The sequence below is a fragment of the Rhagoletis zephyria genome, unplaced genomic scaffold (assembly GCF_001687245.7).
Source record: "Rhagoletis zephyria isolate East Lansing unplaced genomic scaffold, Rhagoletis_zephyria_1.1 Rzeph_scaffold_01203, whole genome shotgun sequence".
Lineage (NCBI taxonomy): Eukaryota > Metazoa > Arthropoda > Insecta > Diptera > Tephritidae > Rhagoletis > Rhagoletis zephyria.
This window is the reverse complement of record NW_016158287.1, coordinates 16,518-32,594: the sequence shown is the minus strand read 5'-3', so window position 1 is coordinate 32,594 and position 16,077 is coordinate 16,518. Positions and strand designations below refer to the sequence as shown.

The following is a 16,077-nucleotide window of genomic DNA, read 5'->3' as shown; positions in this document are numbered from 1 at the left end:
ATATTTCAATAATAAAAAACAACTTACTTATTAATTTACACTTCGCCGGAGGAAAATGGGTTGCAGCGTGGCAATATCTCATATAAATTATATGGGTGCAAAACTGAGTCAATGTGTTAAATTATAAAACATGAAAACGTGAACTTTTAATATTTTTATGATGGAATCTAGTACTTTAATAAATGTATATTAAAAAAAAATGCATTTAAATTTCGCCAAAGAACTACAGAAAAACAAATAAATAGTAAATTTTGCACCTAAGTGTAAATGTCAGAGAATGTTCTCTCGGGTAATAATAAAGATTTCGACGTCCAGCTCTGTTTTAACTGTTTTATTTAAAATAAAAAAGGTCTAGATGGATCACTCTATATATTCAGACGAGACCAATGTCTTTGGAGGGCTTTGCCTTCGCTACGGCAACCTGGACTGGCAGCTTGTGTAGACTTCTGGTTACTCAACGCTTGGCCCTGTCCACCGAATAATCAGCTAAAATAGCGGGCACATCGCTCCTGGTCCAACAAGGCGCGATCGCCGAATGAAATTTCCACTCTGTGATCGTGCTTCGTCTTCGGGTGCTCTTTCCACTTCTTCCGCTTGTACCGTTTCGTCACTTTGATTGACCTGGCGAAGGTAGCCACACTCATTCGGATGGGTGATTTTTGGCAGGACTCCGTTATGCGTCCAGCAGGGATGAAGCCGGCTGCAGCGTCAGTGACAGTGGCATTCGCGGTGCTCTCGGCAACTTCCGCGAAGTCGTCTCAGTCAGCTTTGCTAAAGTTGATGTAGGTGCTGTGTTCCTCGGAAGCAAAGTCGACAGGTTTATCAGATCAGGGCTTACTATTGTTATATCGGGCGAGCCACAGCAGCTACCTATAATCCTGAATGGGCGTCTTCGTTCACTGGTCAGAATGTCAAATCGTTTAACGGCTTAGCCCCCCTACGGTTGTTTGACAGGCTTGAATGCCAATGATCTTGGTGCGCGTTAAAGTCACCCACTACCGTACAGTTTTCACCCCTGCGGTCGAAGTGTGCTTCGATGAGACGCCGTTTTTCAGAATCTGGCACAAAATCACGCGTGCAGAAAACAGCATTCGGACTATATACCGTCCATTGTACTGTTTTCATGACTCTTTTAATTAGTTTTAAATCGGCACGATTTACGAATAAACCTAAGCAGATTCTTGGGTCCCAGCAAAAAACACGATTACTACAGAAATCAAAATGGAATCGAATTAGGCGATGGGAATCGCTTACCTTTCGCTTGAAGAAGGCATTATTTTAACATGGGCATGTCATTGGCCGTAAGCCCTTACCCGCAGCATTACCTTCGAACGAAGGGAGAACGCATGGATAAGCAGAATCCAAAGAAGCGAAGAAAGAATGCCTTGCAGAGAAACTATAGTAAAATGCATAGATAAGCACATACTTATATACATATATTAAATTGAAAACAGAAAATACAGATTGTCTTAAAAGATTAATTATTTATTAAAATTTTTATAAATCAGTTTTTATACATACATATGTACATATGTATTTAGTTATTTAGATCTTCCTTAAAAATCGGTATGCATATTAGGGTGGCCCAAAAATGCATGTGAAAAAGTAAAGTCGGAATTTTTATGCTCTCACCACCTAGTATTGTTCTATACCGAAAAAAATATATCGCTATTTTTTATTTTGAAATCAAAAAATATTTAGAGGTATTCCATTTATTTTATATGGGGGAAAAACAACTTATCGTAGAAACGGTATATAATTCTTAAAAAGCATTTTTTTCTACCGGAAAACTCTGTTTATCTGCAGGAGATTCCCAATAATAATACCCAATTGTTTATTTAACCATTTTTTCATCGCAACTATAATTTAAAGGTCCGCCAAAAACCCATTAAAACCCCGAAAAATGCAATGGGCGGACCAATAAAAATCATTAGTATTAAAAAATGGTTCAATAAACATTTGGGTATTATTATTGAAAGTTTCTTGAAGAGAACCAGAGTTTTCCGATCGAAAAATATTGATTTTCAAGAATTCTATACCATAAGAAGTGAAAAAATTAGAAGACATTATAAGGCAATGCGTTCTAGAACACGTTACCACTAAAAGCGATTACCGATTTTTCGCTGGGGTTCTCTCAACACATCTCGGCCAAATGCCTTATACCTAATTCTTGCAAAGGCGGGCCAGAAGCACAGAAAGTGGTTGCGAATACCTCAGCCTGGAACCTCGACAATGTGTGAGCGCGGGCTCAGTGTTGGAATTAAATCAGCACTCCGCCCCAGGAAACCCAGCATTATAGAATCTCTTCCACAAAGGCAATGGTGGCGTACTATTCTATGGCGTTGAAGCCGGCAGCAATTTCAGCTTCGCCCACTGTTTATATCGACGAGATGATAATGCACGGTGGGATGAGGGATCAACGTCCACCATTATCTCGCTCGCGATCGTGACGATGCATATATTATCTGGCGCAGCTCCACAAATTTGTGTTGTTGTGCAGCTTCGTTTCTTGGATCGCAGTTACCAATATTCAATGTCGGCCCATGAACACGGTTATCCCTCGATCTTGCTCTGGAGTTCATTGCAGTTAAGTTGTAGTACCTTTGTTTGGATTTAGAGACCGGCCGCGATTCTGAGGTTTAGCGATGAGTGCTGTTGCCTACCGGGCATCTGTTATGCTAGCCGCTGTTGTGGTAGCTGATGTAAAGCGGGACCTTGTCCATTTTCGGGTAGTGCGCAACCCAGAACATAATTTAAAGTGACACCAGCCAAGGCAGGAATTGCACCTAACTGATGTCACGTTACGCTGTATTCTGGGCTCACACGGGAGTTTTGGATGGCGGAGTTGGAGTTATGTTGCTCAGGTGAGCTCCTTGGATCCTTGGAGAATATTTAGGTGTTTGGAGTCACCGGCATTAGTTGCCGTTTGGCTTAAGCAACAAGGACCCACAAACCGTGTGGTCCACTCCTTATGTGACCTAAAGCCTTAGCAGTGACTATCCGCTCCTAGCCGAAGTATATTTCGTGTGGAGTCTTCTCTGGCATACACAGCAGATAAAGGTCTCTTGTCCGGGGGTCAATGCCAGCCCTGAGCAGAGGATTCGGAGTAGAACCGCTATGAGGTGTGGCTCCAGGGGCGAACAATGATTAAGAGATTAAACCAATCTAAACAGGGTAAGATGGCCGAAACGACAGCCCTTGGTGGGGTAAAACCCGATTCATACGGTCCGTAGAACCAACTGTCATGGGCGGTCTTGTATATTTCTATTTAATTGGCTTATATGGTCGATTATTTGTTTGGCAATGTTACATTCGTACACATTTTTTACAATATTAATCAATTGTCCATTAAATAACAGAAAACCGCTCGGCTTTTTAGGTGATATGATAAGGAATGGTCAAATAATGTTTCCATAAAATAAAGGGTTAAATAAATAATTCCTTTGGTACCAAAGTTATAGGGCATTCGAATGTGCACTGGCTACGTTGCACTATTTGAAAGTTCAATAAAGGATGGTGTGAGAAAGTTTGAAGTTTGTGTGAACTGGTCGAACAAATATTGCTAGTTTTTCAGCACGTCATCTGCAATGAATTCTAGAGGACATCTGCATGCTCCATTGTTCTCAATTTTAAGTTTTTGAAATTTTTTTCTCATAAAATTTGGGCACTGTTAACGTTACACAAAATACTGGCCACGTTACACATACGGTGCCCTTAGTCAAGGTTCAACCCAAAGGCTTTGTCCATCCAGTTTTTTCCTCCCATTACTATTCTGTCATAATTAACAAATATTTGAGCTAAAATTAGAAATCTTCTATGGAAGCATTAAAAAATATAACTCAATTATCCTTAAAATGTCTAACTAGGACAAAAATCTTCACATAAAAAAAAAATTTGCCCGAAAAAATCTTGGCGTTATCATAGCAAATAGTATTTAATTAACTTTACTGTCTAGTGCTTCTATAAAATTGTAGTAATAGGAACACAATCGCGTGTAATGGGCAGATACTTATCAGTTTTACGTGTTGCGCAAATTTCCATTGAATTCCAGGAAAATATCGCGCTCGATTTTCTAAAGTAAAAAGCCGAAGCTAATTTTTGTTGTAATTTGTTGAAAAAACCTAAGGTAAAGTCTCCCTTGCCCATATGATTAGCATGTGCTACGAAATAGTTTTTCGTATTTTCTGACGAACGTGTAATTTTGAGTGGTGACACTTTTGAAGATCATGTGCGATGTGATGTGATGTGTGGAATTGTTGGTACCCAATAATTAAAAAAAATTTCGGTATCCGATACAGATTCAACACATTAAACCTACGTCCTAATATTTATTTAAAGTTTGGAAAAAAAATATTCCGTTGCTATATTACTAGTTTATTTAATAAAACAAAAAGTACAAATAAGACGATGCTTTTCTTAAAAGATGAACAATGTGGATTTAAGAGAGCATAACGCGTGCGGCGAACACAACCGTCACAAACAAAACTCTCGTTGACTTCTTGGTCTTATTGCAACAGTCTTACCAACTGCAATGATTGCTGTGACAACATCATTAGACGTTAATTCGTAATACCTATGGTAGTTCCCTCTTCAAAGAGCATTTTTTACGATTTGCATTGTGCCGACGTCAGTTCCAAGCCAAAGTGTACTTCAAAATTTTGGTTGGGTATATTTTTGGAACAAGAGAACATGGAATTTGGGTGCACCGCTGTAAGAAGCTTTAGAGATGTCCCCATTCCGGTTTTTATTGCATAATTGTCGTAAAACATATGCGGAAAATGTATATACATACATTTACTATTTCATTTACGATTAAAGGCTCTACTATTGACTACATTCGGATTTGTATAAGCGAAGCTCCCCTTAACTGGTTTTATTCCACATTTGTGGCTGTTATTAGCTCTTTATTAGAAATTTCAACATATCGGTACCGAGTATCGAAAGTATTGGATAATTTGCAAACCGGTACCGAGTATTGATCAATACTTAAAAGTATGGACTCATCACATCACTAATGAAGATTTCAAAGGGTATTTTTTACATGTTAGTTTCGCTTTATTTAAATATAATAGTTATCAAAATTTAGTAGGATAATGCTCAAGTACCAGGTTGACCGAACTTTGCCCGGAGTGCATATAAATTTTGAAGTTTTCAAGATTTGGATAGCTTTAAAAAAATATTTCGGAATAAAAAAATAAAAAAATTGGATTTCGATATCTCTTAAGTAAATTTCTAACTTAACGCTGGAATGAATAGTACATATCTTGAGCGTATATGTACTGTTTAGCTATACATAAAAATAAATTCTGATTGATATTAATAAAATAAAAATTGGTATAACATAGAAGCGTGGTAACCCTGATGGAAATTATTTTCTGACCAAAGTTCTCAACAATACCTTTCATTTGATATCCATATTGCGATGTTTTAGATAAATTGTGTAGAATCGAAAATAAATGGAAACCTTACACTATTATCCTAAGGGATAACATTTTGTATAAAGGGAAAGCATTGTTTAAGAACCTTCTTTTGGTTTACCTTTTTTTTCTAAACAAAAAATTAAATAAACATGCGATTCAAAATAGGTGGAAACCCTTTTAAAAATATTTTTGAATTAGGGATCTTTCAAAACCTTCCATTTGGTAACCAGATTATGATGTTTTAATTAATTTGTAACTAATTTCGAATAGGTGGCGACCTTATACTAGTCTTCTCGGAGATAATGCCTATTCAGATAACCTTAAAATCCAAAACATTGTCTGTGTTCAAAATTAATCAAAATCGTTAGAGCCGTTTCCGAAAACCCGATGGATATATATATATATATAAGGTTGCCACATATTCGAAATTTTGCAAAGACAAATTCTACTTCAAAGAACTTGATGATCCCGGGTCTATGGATATAAGAAACTTAACGACTTTGATACTAGGTGCGAACTGATTTTAAGGGGAGGGGGGTTTGTACAAATCCCAACTCGATATCATATATGGTCCAGAGCCCAAGTGTATCCTTCATGGACGACCGTTGCAATCTATTCTACATACTTAGCACTTCATCTAGATAACTCTGTTTATCATATAACTGATTTTGATCATATTTATTGGAAAAGTTATGAAATATAATTTTAAAATAAAGTAAGTTTTAATAAACATATTCTTAAAGCAGTAATCAAAAATTAATTTTTAATGCAGGAACTCAACCAAGTGATAACAGACCTTTGCAACCACAGCTTATACAACAGCATCAGCTCCTGCTTCAGTCAACCAAACTTATAGAGGAAGGCGTGCATGCTAAAAACCCTGACTGTATTCAACAGCAACTGCCCGTTTCACAACAATCCCAGCAGCAACAACCACACCAACCATCCCAACGAGTGCCACAAATAAATTCGAAGCAACAACAAGCGCAAAGAACAGCAAATGCAAATATAGTTATAAAAGACGACTTCAATAGTAACATATCCAAAGAATGTGCCGCTGGGGACGGTAATCTACGGCAACAACCGCAAATTTATAGTGCGGCTACCACAATTAACCCGCCGATTAGCGTTTCTGTGTCGACAGTAGCTTCGGATGCTATTCAAAACCAAAATTTATTAAATAGTATTGGTGGGACCGATGATTTGAATACGGCGCCGACAACTGTCCCAGTACAACTACAGCAGCAACAGGACTTCCCATCTAGTAATGATCCAGCATCACAACCACCTGCGACATTTAACATTGTGAATGCAGCTGGAGAGGTAGCAACTGAAATATCAACGACTTCAGCAAGTACACAAATACCAGTGGCTGATTCAAAAACGCACAATATGCAGCTCACCGAAATAATAGCTACTGAGGTTAAGCAAAATATTACTCATGGTCCTCTCAATGATGACATAAAACAAAATGCTAATGGCGCTGCTCAACCGGCCTCGTGTAATGGTGCTGCAATTGCCCAAGGTGACGAAAGCTCGTCCAAGTCAGCCGGCGAAAATCAGAATAACTGGATAGAGGAAGCTGTTATAGTTCAAATGGACAAAAATGCTGGCCGTAGTCGTGAGTCCTCGGTCAATGAAACCGATCCTGGACAAGAACAATTACTGGAGCCGCCGAGTTTAAATTCCAGAAGCAGTGCGGTGGTAGAAAAAGAATACGATGAGACTGACCGTGCCCTCCATCAAGAACAGCACTCATCTAATGAAATAGAAGCATCTTCAAATAAATGCAGTAAATCAACACATTCAAGTGTTGTTACGGCTGATACAGCGATAGTAAATAAGCCCACATTGTCGCCAACTGAAACCACAGAGTCGGAGATAGACGCGAGTAGTCTTAAAAATGAAAACAGCGATAGCGAAAATAATGGTAGTCCTGACGTTCCGCGTAGTAGTTCAAATGGAGATAAGAACCCAATTGAAGCTGATGAAAAAAGTCCCTCAGAAGGTGGCGATCAGTCAATCGCGCAACAATCTTTGATAAATTACAACGAGGGCCAGTGGTCACCCAACAACCCGACAGGAAAAAAACAATACCATAGAGAACAACTTTTACAATTAAGAGAAGCGAAAGCTTCACGTAGGCAACCTGAAGTGAATAATGTAGCTATATTACCGACCCCCAATTTGATGCCATCTTTTGTCCGTCCCAAACGTGTGCAGTCCATGGTTGGTTCGTTGAGCAGTAATCGTGGTGCAACTGGAAGTGTTTCTGGCGTGGATGGGGGCGGCAACTATGGAAATAAGCAGGCATCAATGTCAGGTGTCCATGCACGAGGAAGCATGAAAGGTAAACCTATAGGATTTGCATGGTATTTCAATCTAGCAAAATTAGAAAATGTCACGCTCATTGTTCCTATGCACCTTTTTCTATTGCAGCAAAAAGATTTGTTTCTGCTTAAAAGTATCCTGGACTTTGATTGTAATGATTTTGCAAGATATAATTTTGTTTATAGAAGCGCCATGCGTAATGTCAAAATATGTTTCAAATACTCGATTGCCTTGACTTTTACGCATAATATACACACGGCTTAAATTTTATTTATAAATTTTTGTTTGCTATACAAATGTACTCTTCCTCAGTTATTTAGGCAACTTGCTTAGAAATTTAAAACATTAATTCAATAGACCTTATATATCGAAAATGCGTTTATTACAAATTCTGTTAGCTTTCTCATACAAAAATTGATGTACACAAATTAAAAAATACGATATTTTTTGGCATCTTTTGGGCAGCTCTGTAAGTACTTTCGATGTTAGTTTAAAAAGTTTTTTGCTTCTATAAAAATTTGACTTTGATGGTTACGATATGTACATCCAGGAGGTTATGTACATCGAGGAGGTTGGACTAGTTACTCTATGAAGGTCATAAATTTCTAAAATGATTATATTACTATTTTTTTATACATATATATAAGAAACAAAGCTGCATAGAAATTAACGTCGACATACATTAATCATATTCTGCCGTAGCATGATTCAATAATAAAAGGTTTGCTAAGAATAAAATTGCCTCGCACCATCTTGACAAAATCGGCTCCCTTAGCAAGGAACTGTGTGTGGGGTCATGTCTGTGTGCAAAGTTTTTATAAAGGAGTTAAGGGAGTGTCAAAACTCTAATGTCACTAGTGAACAAACCTTTAATTATTGAATCATGCTGCCGTAGCACTTCGTTACAAATTTAACAAATTTATTTTCAAATAGGAATGATTCGCGTGAATCTCTCGCTAAATCAGGATGTGAAACTAAATGAAACTGATAACGCCTGGCGTCCTAGTGTTCTTGTTAAAGGAAGCGAGGCCGAAGCCGATCCCGAGGCTGGGGCGAAGCGAGAAAAAGATGAACTTATACGTCGTGTGCGTGGTATACTAAACAAACTAACGCCTGAGAAATTTGATACTTTGGTTGAAGAAATTATTAAGCTTAAGATCGATACACCCGATAAAATGGAAGACGTAATGGTTCTTGTATTTGAAAAGGCAATAGATGAGCCAAACTTTTCCGTATCATATGCACGTTTGTGCCATCGATTGATTACAGAAGTCAAAGCACGAGATGAACGCATGGAAAGCGGGACAAAGACTAATTTGGCTCAATTCCGTGCTGCTCTTTTAGATAAAACGGAACGTGAATTTACACAAAATGTTACAAAAAGCAAAGCAAAGGAAAAGAAGTTGCAACCAATTATTGAAAAAATTTCAAACTGCATAGATCCTACCGAAAAGGCTGAGTTAGAAGCACAGTTGGAAGAAGAGGAACGAAAAATCCGTCGCCGTTCGGGAGGAACAGTACGTTTTATTGGAGAACTTTTTAAAATTTCCATGCTCACCGGAAAAATTATTAACTCATGCATTGAAGCACTTCTAAATCCTAATTCGGAAGACCAGCTTGAATGCATGTGCAAACTTCTAACTACGGTCGGTGCTAAATTTGAAATGACACCTATTAACTCGAAAGAGTCTTCTCGTTGCTATTCGTTGGACAAAACTATAGCTCGAATGCAAGCTATAGCATCTAAATCGGACAAAGAAGGAGCGAAAGTGAGTTCACGTGTGCGTTTTATGCTTCAAGATGTGATTGACTTACGCCGAGACAAGTGGCAATCGAAACGCAACGAAGCACCAAAAACAATGGGGCAGGTTGAAAAAGAGATGAAAACTGAACAGCTGTCCTCACAATATTTCAACTATGCTGGATCAGTTTCGGGTGGCGGAGGCTCCAATGGTCCGTCGTCATTAGGCCCTGGTGGAAAGCGAGATGAACGTGGAGGAGGTGGTCGATATAACGACTCACGGTCCGGTTATGGAGGTAGTCACAGTCAGCGAGGTGATACCGGGAGCCTCAGGAGGCAGCAAGGTGGTGGAAACAGTGGCACTAATAGCGGAGGCCATTCAAACTCAAATAATGACGACAGCACATGGATTGTCCAAACCAGTAAGGGAAGTCGTTGCTTAGATACGAACAAATTGGAGGGATTGGTTAGTATCATTGACGCATCTAAGTTGCAAAGAAATGTTTAATTAACTCTTTATTTCTTTCTCATAGACAACCCCTAATAACTTTGAACCTAAGAAAATGGGTGGTGTCTCTCAATTTATTTGGTCCCATGGCTCACGGCAATCTTCCACGCCCACATCTACACCTACGAATTCCTTTGCAGCCCTATCTGCGCTCAGTGATACTAATAGAAGTAACGATAGGGATCGTGAACGTGATAGAGACCGAAGTGGGCCGCGCAGTAAAGGATCTTACAACAAAGGTTCCATGGAGCGAGACCGTTATGGTAAATAAAATGTTATTTGTTTTTCCAAATTCTATTTATATGTAAGAAACTTTTAACAGGCATGCATCCACGATCGGGTTCTTCTCAAGCATCGCGAGAAAGTTCCTCGTCGCGGGGACCCCAACCATCACGGTCGTCAATGGGTACATCTGCTATGCAAAAGTCTGCAAGTCACTCCAAATACACTCAGCAACAATTGCCATCATCGAACAGAATGACATCAAAGGTATATCCACAAACTGTTTAAGAAATTTATGAAATTAAATATATATTTTTAGGCTGCTCTTTCAGCGGCAGGGCCGTCATTATTTTCTCAGCGCGGAATTGATACATACTCCCTTTCAAACCAACAAGGAGACAATAGCATGAGTGGGATGCCTACAGAACCGCCAACTGCAGTTTTTGAAGAATCAAGCACTGGTGATATCAGAATCATTAAGTCGGTAGTTTCCGAGATGCTAGAAGTAGCTTCGAACTCAAAAACTCTAAAGAATTCAATAGAACCATGTATGCTTCGAGTTCGGGAAAGCCAACGTAGCGCACTTTTGTGCTATATTATGACAGATTTTTTGCATTTGCGGCAAGTTGGCAAATTGCAAAGACGTCATTTGGGCAACATAGTTGTTTATTTAATTAAGAGCAATTTTATAACTCGTGAACATTTTCTGTTAGCCTACAACAAATTCTGCGAAATAGCCAGTGATTTAGCACTTGACATTCCTGATCTCTGGAAATATATGATCGAATTTACCGGTAATGCAGTTTTAGAAATTTAATTATAGAAATTTAATTATTAAACATAATATATTTTAGGGCCGTTGGTTCAGAAAGGGTACATAACAATCAACGATCTTTGGAGTAAGCAACTGAAAGAAGACAACGCTCCGAGCTTTGGAAGGAAGTTATTGAAGATTTCTTTAGAATACTGTTTAAGTGAAATTGGTCCTAGTTTTACGCGTACCATGTGGAAAAAGAAAAACATAAACTGGACAGACTTCATGGACGAGAACGAAGTCAAAAGTTTTATTCAGATAAATGTAAGTTATTCAATGTTGTATCATATACAGTTATTTGAAAAATAATAGTAACGATATTTTGATCATATTTGAATATTTTTCTTTTGTGTTTTTTTTTTAATGTTAATTAATTGTTTTATAATTTTGCAACTCATTTTAACCAAAACCATATAAGTCTAAATTTCAAACTTTGTAGAAAAACTAGAAGAAAAAAAACCAACAAACTTTGCCCTTGCCTGCAAAGTATGTGTCACATTTTTTTTTTTTTGTATGGAAGAAAATACCATCAGCAAAAAATATCAAAAGTCAACGCGAATTCTCGGCCACTTGAAACTTGAACTATAATAAGCTAGCATGTGATGAGCTCTGAAACTGCGTACCTAGAATTTTTCTGAAAATTCTTAGGCACTCCCCACATTACGCGCTTAATTATAGTAGAGTAATCATTTCGTCATGCCGAAACAAATGCATGACGACTTGATTGCTTTTCATTTGCGCGTCCTGCATAACCCCTGTTGGCACACACATAACACATTTTCTGGCCGTTCTTTCTCAGTGATACACTCCGCGAATATTTCTGCAATAAAATATTGCATAAACGTTTTCGGTTTAACACAATTGGCACGAGTTTTAGCACAAAATCATTAATTTTCAATTACTTTCTATTGAAAAGACAAATAATTTTTATTTCCAATACAAAAAGTAAACAAATTAGGATTCGGAAATGTTGGGTGCTTCGATTCATGAAGCTTTTATGATTAGGCGAAAACATGATTATGAATCGTAATATACATGTGTTCGGCATAAATGCTTCATGGTATGCCGGAACGATTTCACTACTATAAGTAGTACCTTAGTAAAAAAGTTTGTTGTAATTTTTGTTAGGTAATGAGCTGTATTTTTTCCTATAAAAAAAAAAACTAGGAGGCCCGGGTAGACGTTGTCCTGCTACACACCGATAAATAGGCAGGTTACATGCATCGTTTATGTTGTTTTTTACAAATAGCCAGGGGAATGGACAACATTGGATTGCGTCCAAATGGTAAAATTTTGGTTGTTGTTGATGTGCGCGCGTTTATATGTATAACTACATACTACATTATTTTGTTGCTTTACTACCTACTTCTTACCAATGTAAACATACATATGAAGCGTAGCCGCGAATAACATTGGAAAACTCCCACACTATGGGTACTTTCGGTGGGTTGCGTAAACGAAACTTGCGACACGGGATTTTTAATCACGTTGCGAGAAGCATAGAACAAGAAGTTTCGATGAAAAAACCAAGTTTTTATCGAGTTCAAAGCTATCCTATCTTTTAAGTTGGAACCAACAATACACACCTACAAAATTTCATTGAAATTGGTTAAGCGGCTTCGGATTTTAGCGAAAACGAACCCAGGGACACGGGATTTTTTATCAATTGAAATAAGCATGTTGCGAGAAGCATAGAAAAAATTTCGATGAAAATAATTATTTTTCATAATTATTTGGGCCAAATTCTTATTTGTTATGTTTGCTGGGTCGGAGCTGCTTCGGCCGATAGAGTTAAAAGCGGAAAATTAAAATTTCCTTTTTCCCTCCTACGCGTTTCAACGCTCTCGCGTATTTATCAGGGAGTCTTTATTCAAAACATAAAAACAAATAAACAACAAACATGATTAGCAACTAATATTCGCTGATACAAAAACAATAAACCTAGTTAACGACGAATAATTTACATTAATTCTGACTTCAAACTCACATTCACATAAATATTGTTAACAAACATTGATCACACGATAAACTTTAGCACCATTTAAGTATTTTTGCACAATATTATAAAATTCGAATCCTATGCTCTTGAATTGAATTGAAAATCCAATTAGTAGTTCTGGAGATTAGTGAGTTTAAACAGACAAACAATTTACAGCTGTATTATAGTATAGATAAATAAGAGCATAAGAATAGAGTTTTTGTTGTTGTTGTTGTAGCGGCTACAACAACCCCGCCCAGATCGGTTGGTATCTCAGTCGTTGTCGTCAAGTTCCACTAACGGCAACCCTAGGAAGCGTGCAGCTTCTGTGGGATTTGTCCACAGGGACAAGGCCGTTAGGGTTGTCGGGTTTTCCGGGCATGCGAAGAGATGTTTCGAGTCATGTGGGGTCTCTCCGCATGCCGGACACTCATTCGGCACATCCTCATTCAACCTACTCAAGTAGGAGTTCAACCTGCTGCAGTAGCCGGAGCGAAGTTGTGCGAGTGTAGTGCGTGACTCCCGAGGCAGACGAAACTCGTGTCTCGTCTATGTAGAATACAGTTTTATTAACTGTTTGTTAACAATATTTATGTGAATGTGAGTTTAAAGTCGGAATTAATGTAAATTATTTGTCTTTAACTAGGTTTATTGTTTTCTATCAGCGAATATTAGTTGCTAATCATGTTTATTGTTTATTTGTGGTTATGTTTTAATAAAGGCTCCCTGATGAAGACGCGAGAGCGTTGAAGCGCTCCGCTTTTAACTCTATCGGCCGAAGCAGCTCCAAACCAGCAAACATAAAAAATACTTTTCTCGGGTTCAAAACTATCCTATCTTTTAAGTTGGAACCAACAATACACACCCACAACATTCAATTGAAATCGGTTAAGCGGTTTTAGAGATTAGCGTAAACGAGCACAGTGAAACGGGATTTTTATATATTAAGATAAGTACGCTGTGAGAAGCATAGAAATAATTTCCACGAAAAAAAAATTTTTCTCGGGTTCAGAACTATCCTATCTTTTAAGCTTTAACCAAAAAATTTTATTGAAATCGGTTGAGCGGTTTCGGAAAATTCCGTGCCTTTAATATTTTTCACATGACTATTTATAAGCTAAACATTAACAATTTTTTTTCCATTGTCCTATAGAAATTTGAATATATTGAGAACGAAACAATACAACCTACAATCGTTATTAATGAGCCCAAAGAAGATAATATAAACAGAGTTTCGGAGAATGTAGAGCAATTGTTAAAAGAGGAAGCAACGGCAGATTGTATAATAGATTACATAAATGTAAGTAAATTCGTGTTTTGGTTGCCTTACAGTGATACCAATATAATTTCCTTCCCATAATCAGGGAAACGTTGTGGATAGTGATAAGCACTTTATCAGAACCCTAGCAACTAAACTGTGTGATTTCGCGATTTCATACAAAGAAAATAGCTATAAATTGGAAGCCGATTGTTTTCGAAAAATTTGCATACCTGTTTTACATCGGTATATTGATTCCAAAGAGGAATTCGAATTGGAATGCTTATATTCAATGCAGCTATTGGTAGCACGGTTAGAACATCCGAGAGGTAACCAGCTTTAGTTTTGTTATATTGCTTTTCATTTAAAAATTCGCTATAAATAGGTTTGCTGAGTGATCTGTTTGGAGAACTATACGATGCTGATGTAATACCACAAGATTCCTTTATTAAATGGCGGGACTCAAAAGATCAATCAGCCGGCAAAGGTTGCAAATATTTTAATTTTTTTCGTTTCCCACATCCTTTTGAATTTTATTTTTAAATGTATTTCAGGTGTTGCTGTGAAAGGACTCAATCCGTTTTTCAATCATGTACTTAGCAGCGAGACTAGCGACGAGAATATCTAACGGAACTTTAATCAACAACACATGCCTTTAGGTAAAGACTAAATAAATAATGTATGTTTAAAGTGAATGCAATTAGAGACGTCTTATAAATATTACTGTAAATCTATCGCATATAAAAATATATAAAGGAGTATAATAATAGTGCAAGCCTAAAATAATATATATTTTTTTTTACATTAAGGAATATTTAAGAAAGTTCGAGTGAATATATGAAATAAATCATCAAGAAAAGGAAAATTGGTATAAAAATGCATATAGTGTAGTTTTAAGCTAATCTTATAAAAATATTAGGGAATTTCTTTATTTTCGGAATCGTTTTGAATTTGTGGAAAAATTTAACTATAAAGAAAACATAAGTGTAAGAAACAAAAAAAATTTATCAGAAAACTATATTAATATGAGGTATGAAAACCGATACTTTTCGCAAAATCGTGTATGTAACTAACACCGTTCAGATCTACCACTAGCGTTCATTACTGCATCTCTGAGAGATTGAAGTATGTAAAATATTAATAATTAAGCTTATTGTACACAAGTTTTTAAAGCTATACATGAACTAAAACGAGAAAAAAACGACAACAAAAAATCAAACATGTGTTTCAACTTTTTATGGCCGGGTGGAACGACGCACTTTAATTATAATTAAAGGGTGTCTAGAGTCAAAAGATTATATTTTATTTTTAAACTTCTTTATGGGTTGATTATCGATAGAAACCGAACTTCAGTTGCGTTGCCGAAACGATACTGCAGATGGCAACAGGCAACTCTCAACTGACAACTGCAGTTGCTGTATACAGTGTGGTTGCTGTGAAGGTTTTTGAAGTATGTGAATTATTTTAGTTTAAACGATATTAACATTTGGCAATGTAAGCTAACTTCCAAAACGTCACTTGCTTTGCATACGTACAAAGTATAACGTTGAATAACGCCGAACTACAAAATGTTGACGATGTATACTTTTCCAAAACACATCCGAAAATTTATCGAAAAGTTGATGCTTCGTTTGTTATTGGTTACCATTGGTGGAAAATTGAAAAATGGAAAATTCATAAAAATTGTTCATTGGTATATTGAGTATTTAAAATATGCAATGTATATGGTTGCAATCTGTCGCAACTATACAAATAGTTTGAATACCGCAGTATAACAGTTTCCAGACATTGTATCGATACGTTTT

The 16,077-nt window shown here is 37.1% G+C and overlaps 1 protein-coding gene across 2 annotated transcripts in view; it reads left to right on the top strand.

Moving 5' to 3' along the window:
- The window catches only part of eIF4G1 (eukaryotic translation initiation factor 4G1), a 129,084-nt gene extending 113,593 nt beyond the window's left edge, over positions 1-15,491 (top strand). For both annotated transcript variants that reach the window (XM_017616433.1, XM_017616432.1), the window contains 10 exons: positions 6,193-7,770; positions 8,685-9,958; positions 10,026-10,263; positions 10,323-10,489; positions 10,542-11,016; positions 11,077-11,300; positions 14,168-14,314; positions 14,379-14,601; positions 14,658-14,759; positions 14,827-15,491. In XM_017616433.1, the coding sequence (XP_017471922.1) occupies positions 6,193-7,770; positions 8,685-9,958; positions 10,026-10,263; positions 10,323-10,489; positions 10,542-11,016; positions 11,077-11,300; positions 14,168-14,314; positions 14,379-14,601; positions 14,658-14,759; positions 14,827-14,900 (4,502 nt within the window). In that variant the 3' untranslated portion in view covers positions 14,901-15,491. The remainder of the gene's footprint in view (positions 1-6,192; positions 7,771-8,684; positions 9,959-10,025; positions 10,264-10,322; positions 10,490-10,541; positions 11,017-11,076; positions 11,301-14,167; positions 14,315-14,378; positions 14,602-14,657; positions 14,760-14,826) is intronic.
- The last annotated feature ends 586 nt before the right edge of the window (positions 15,492-16,077 follow it).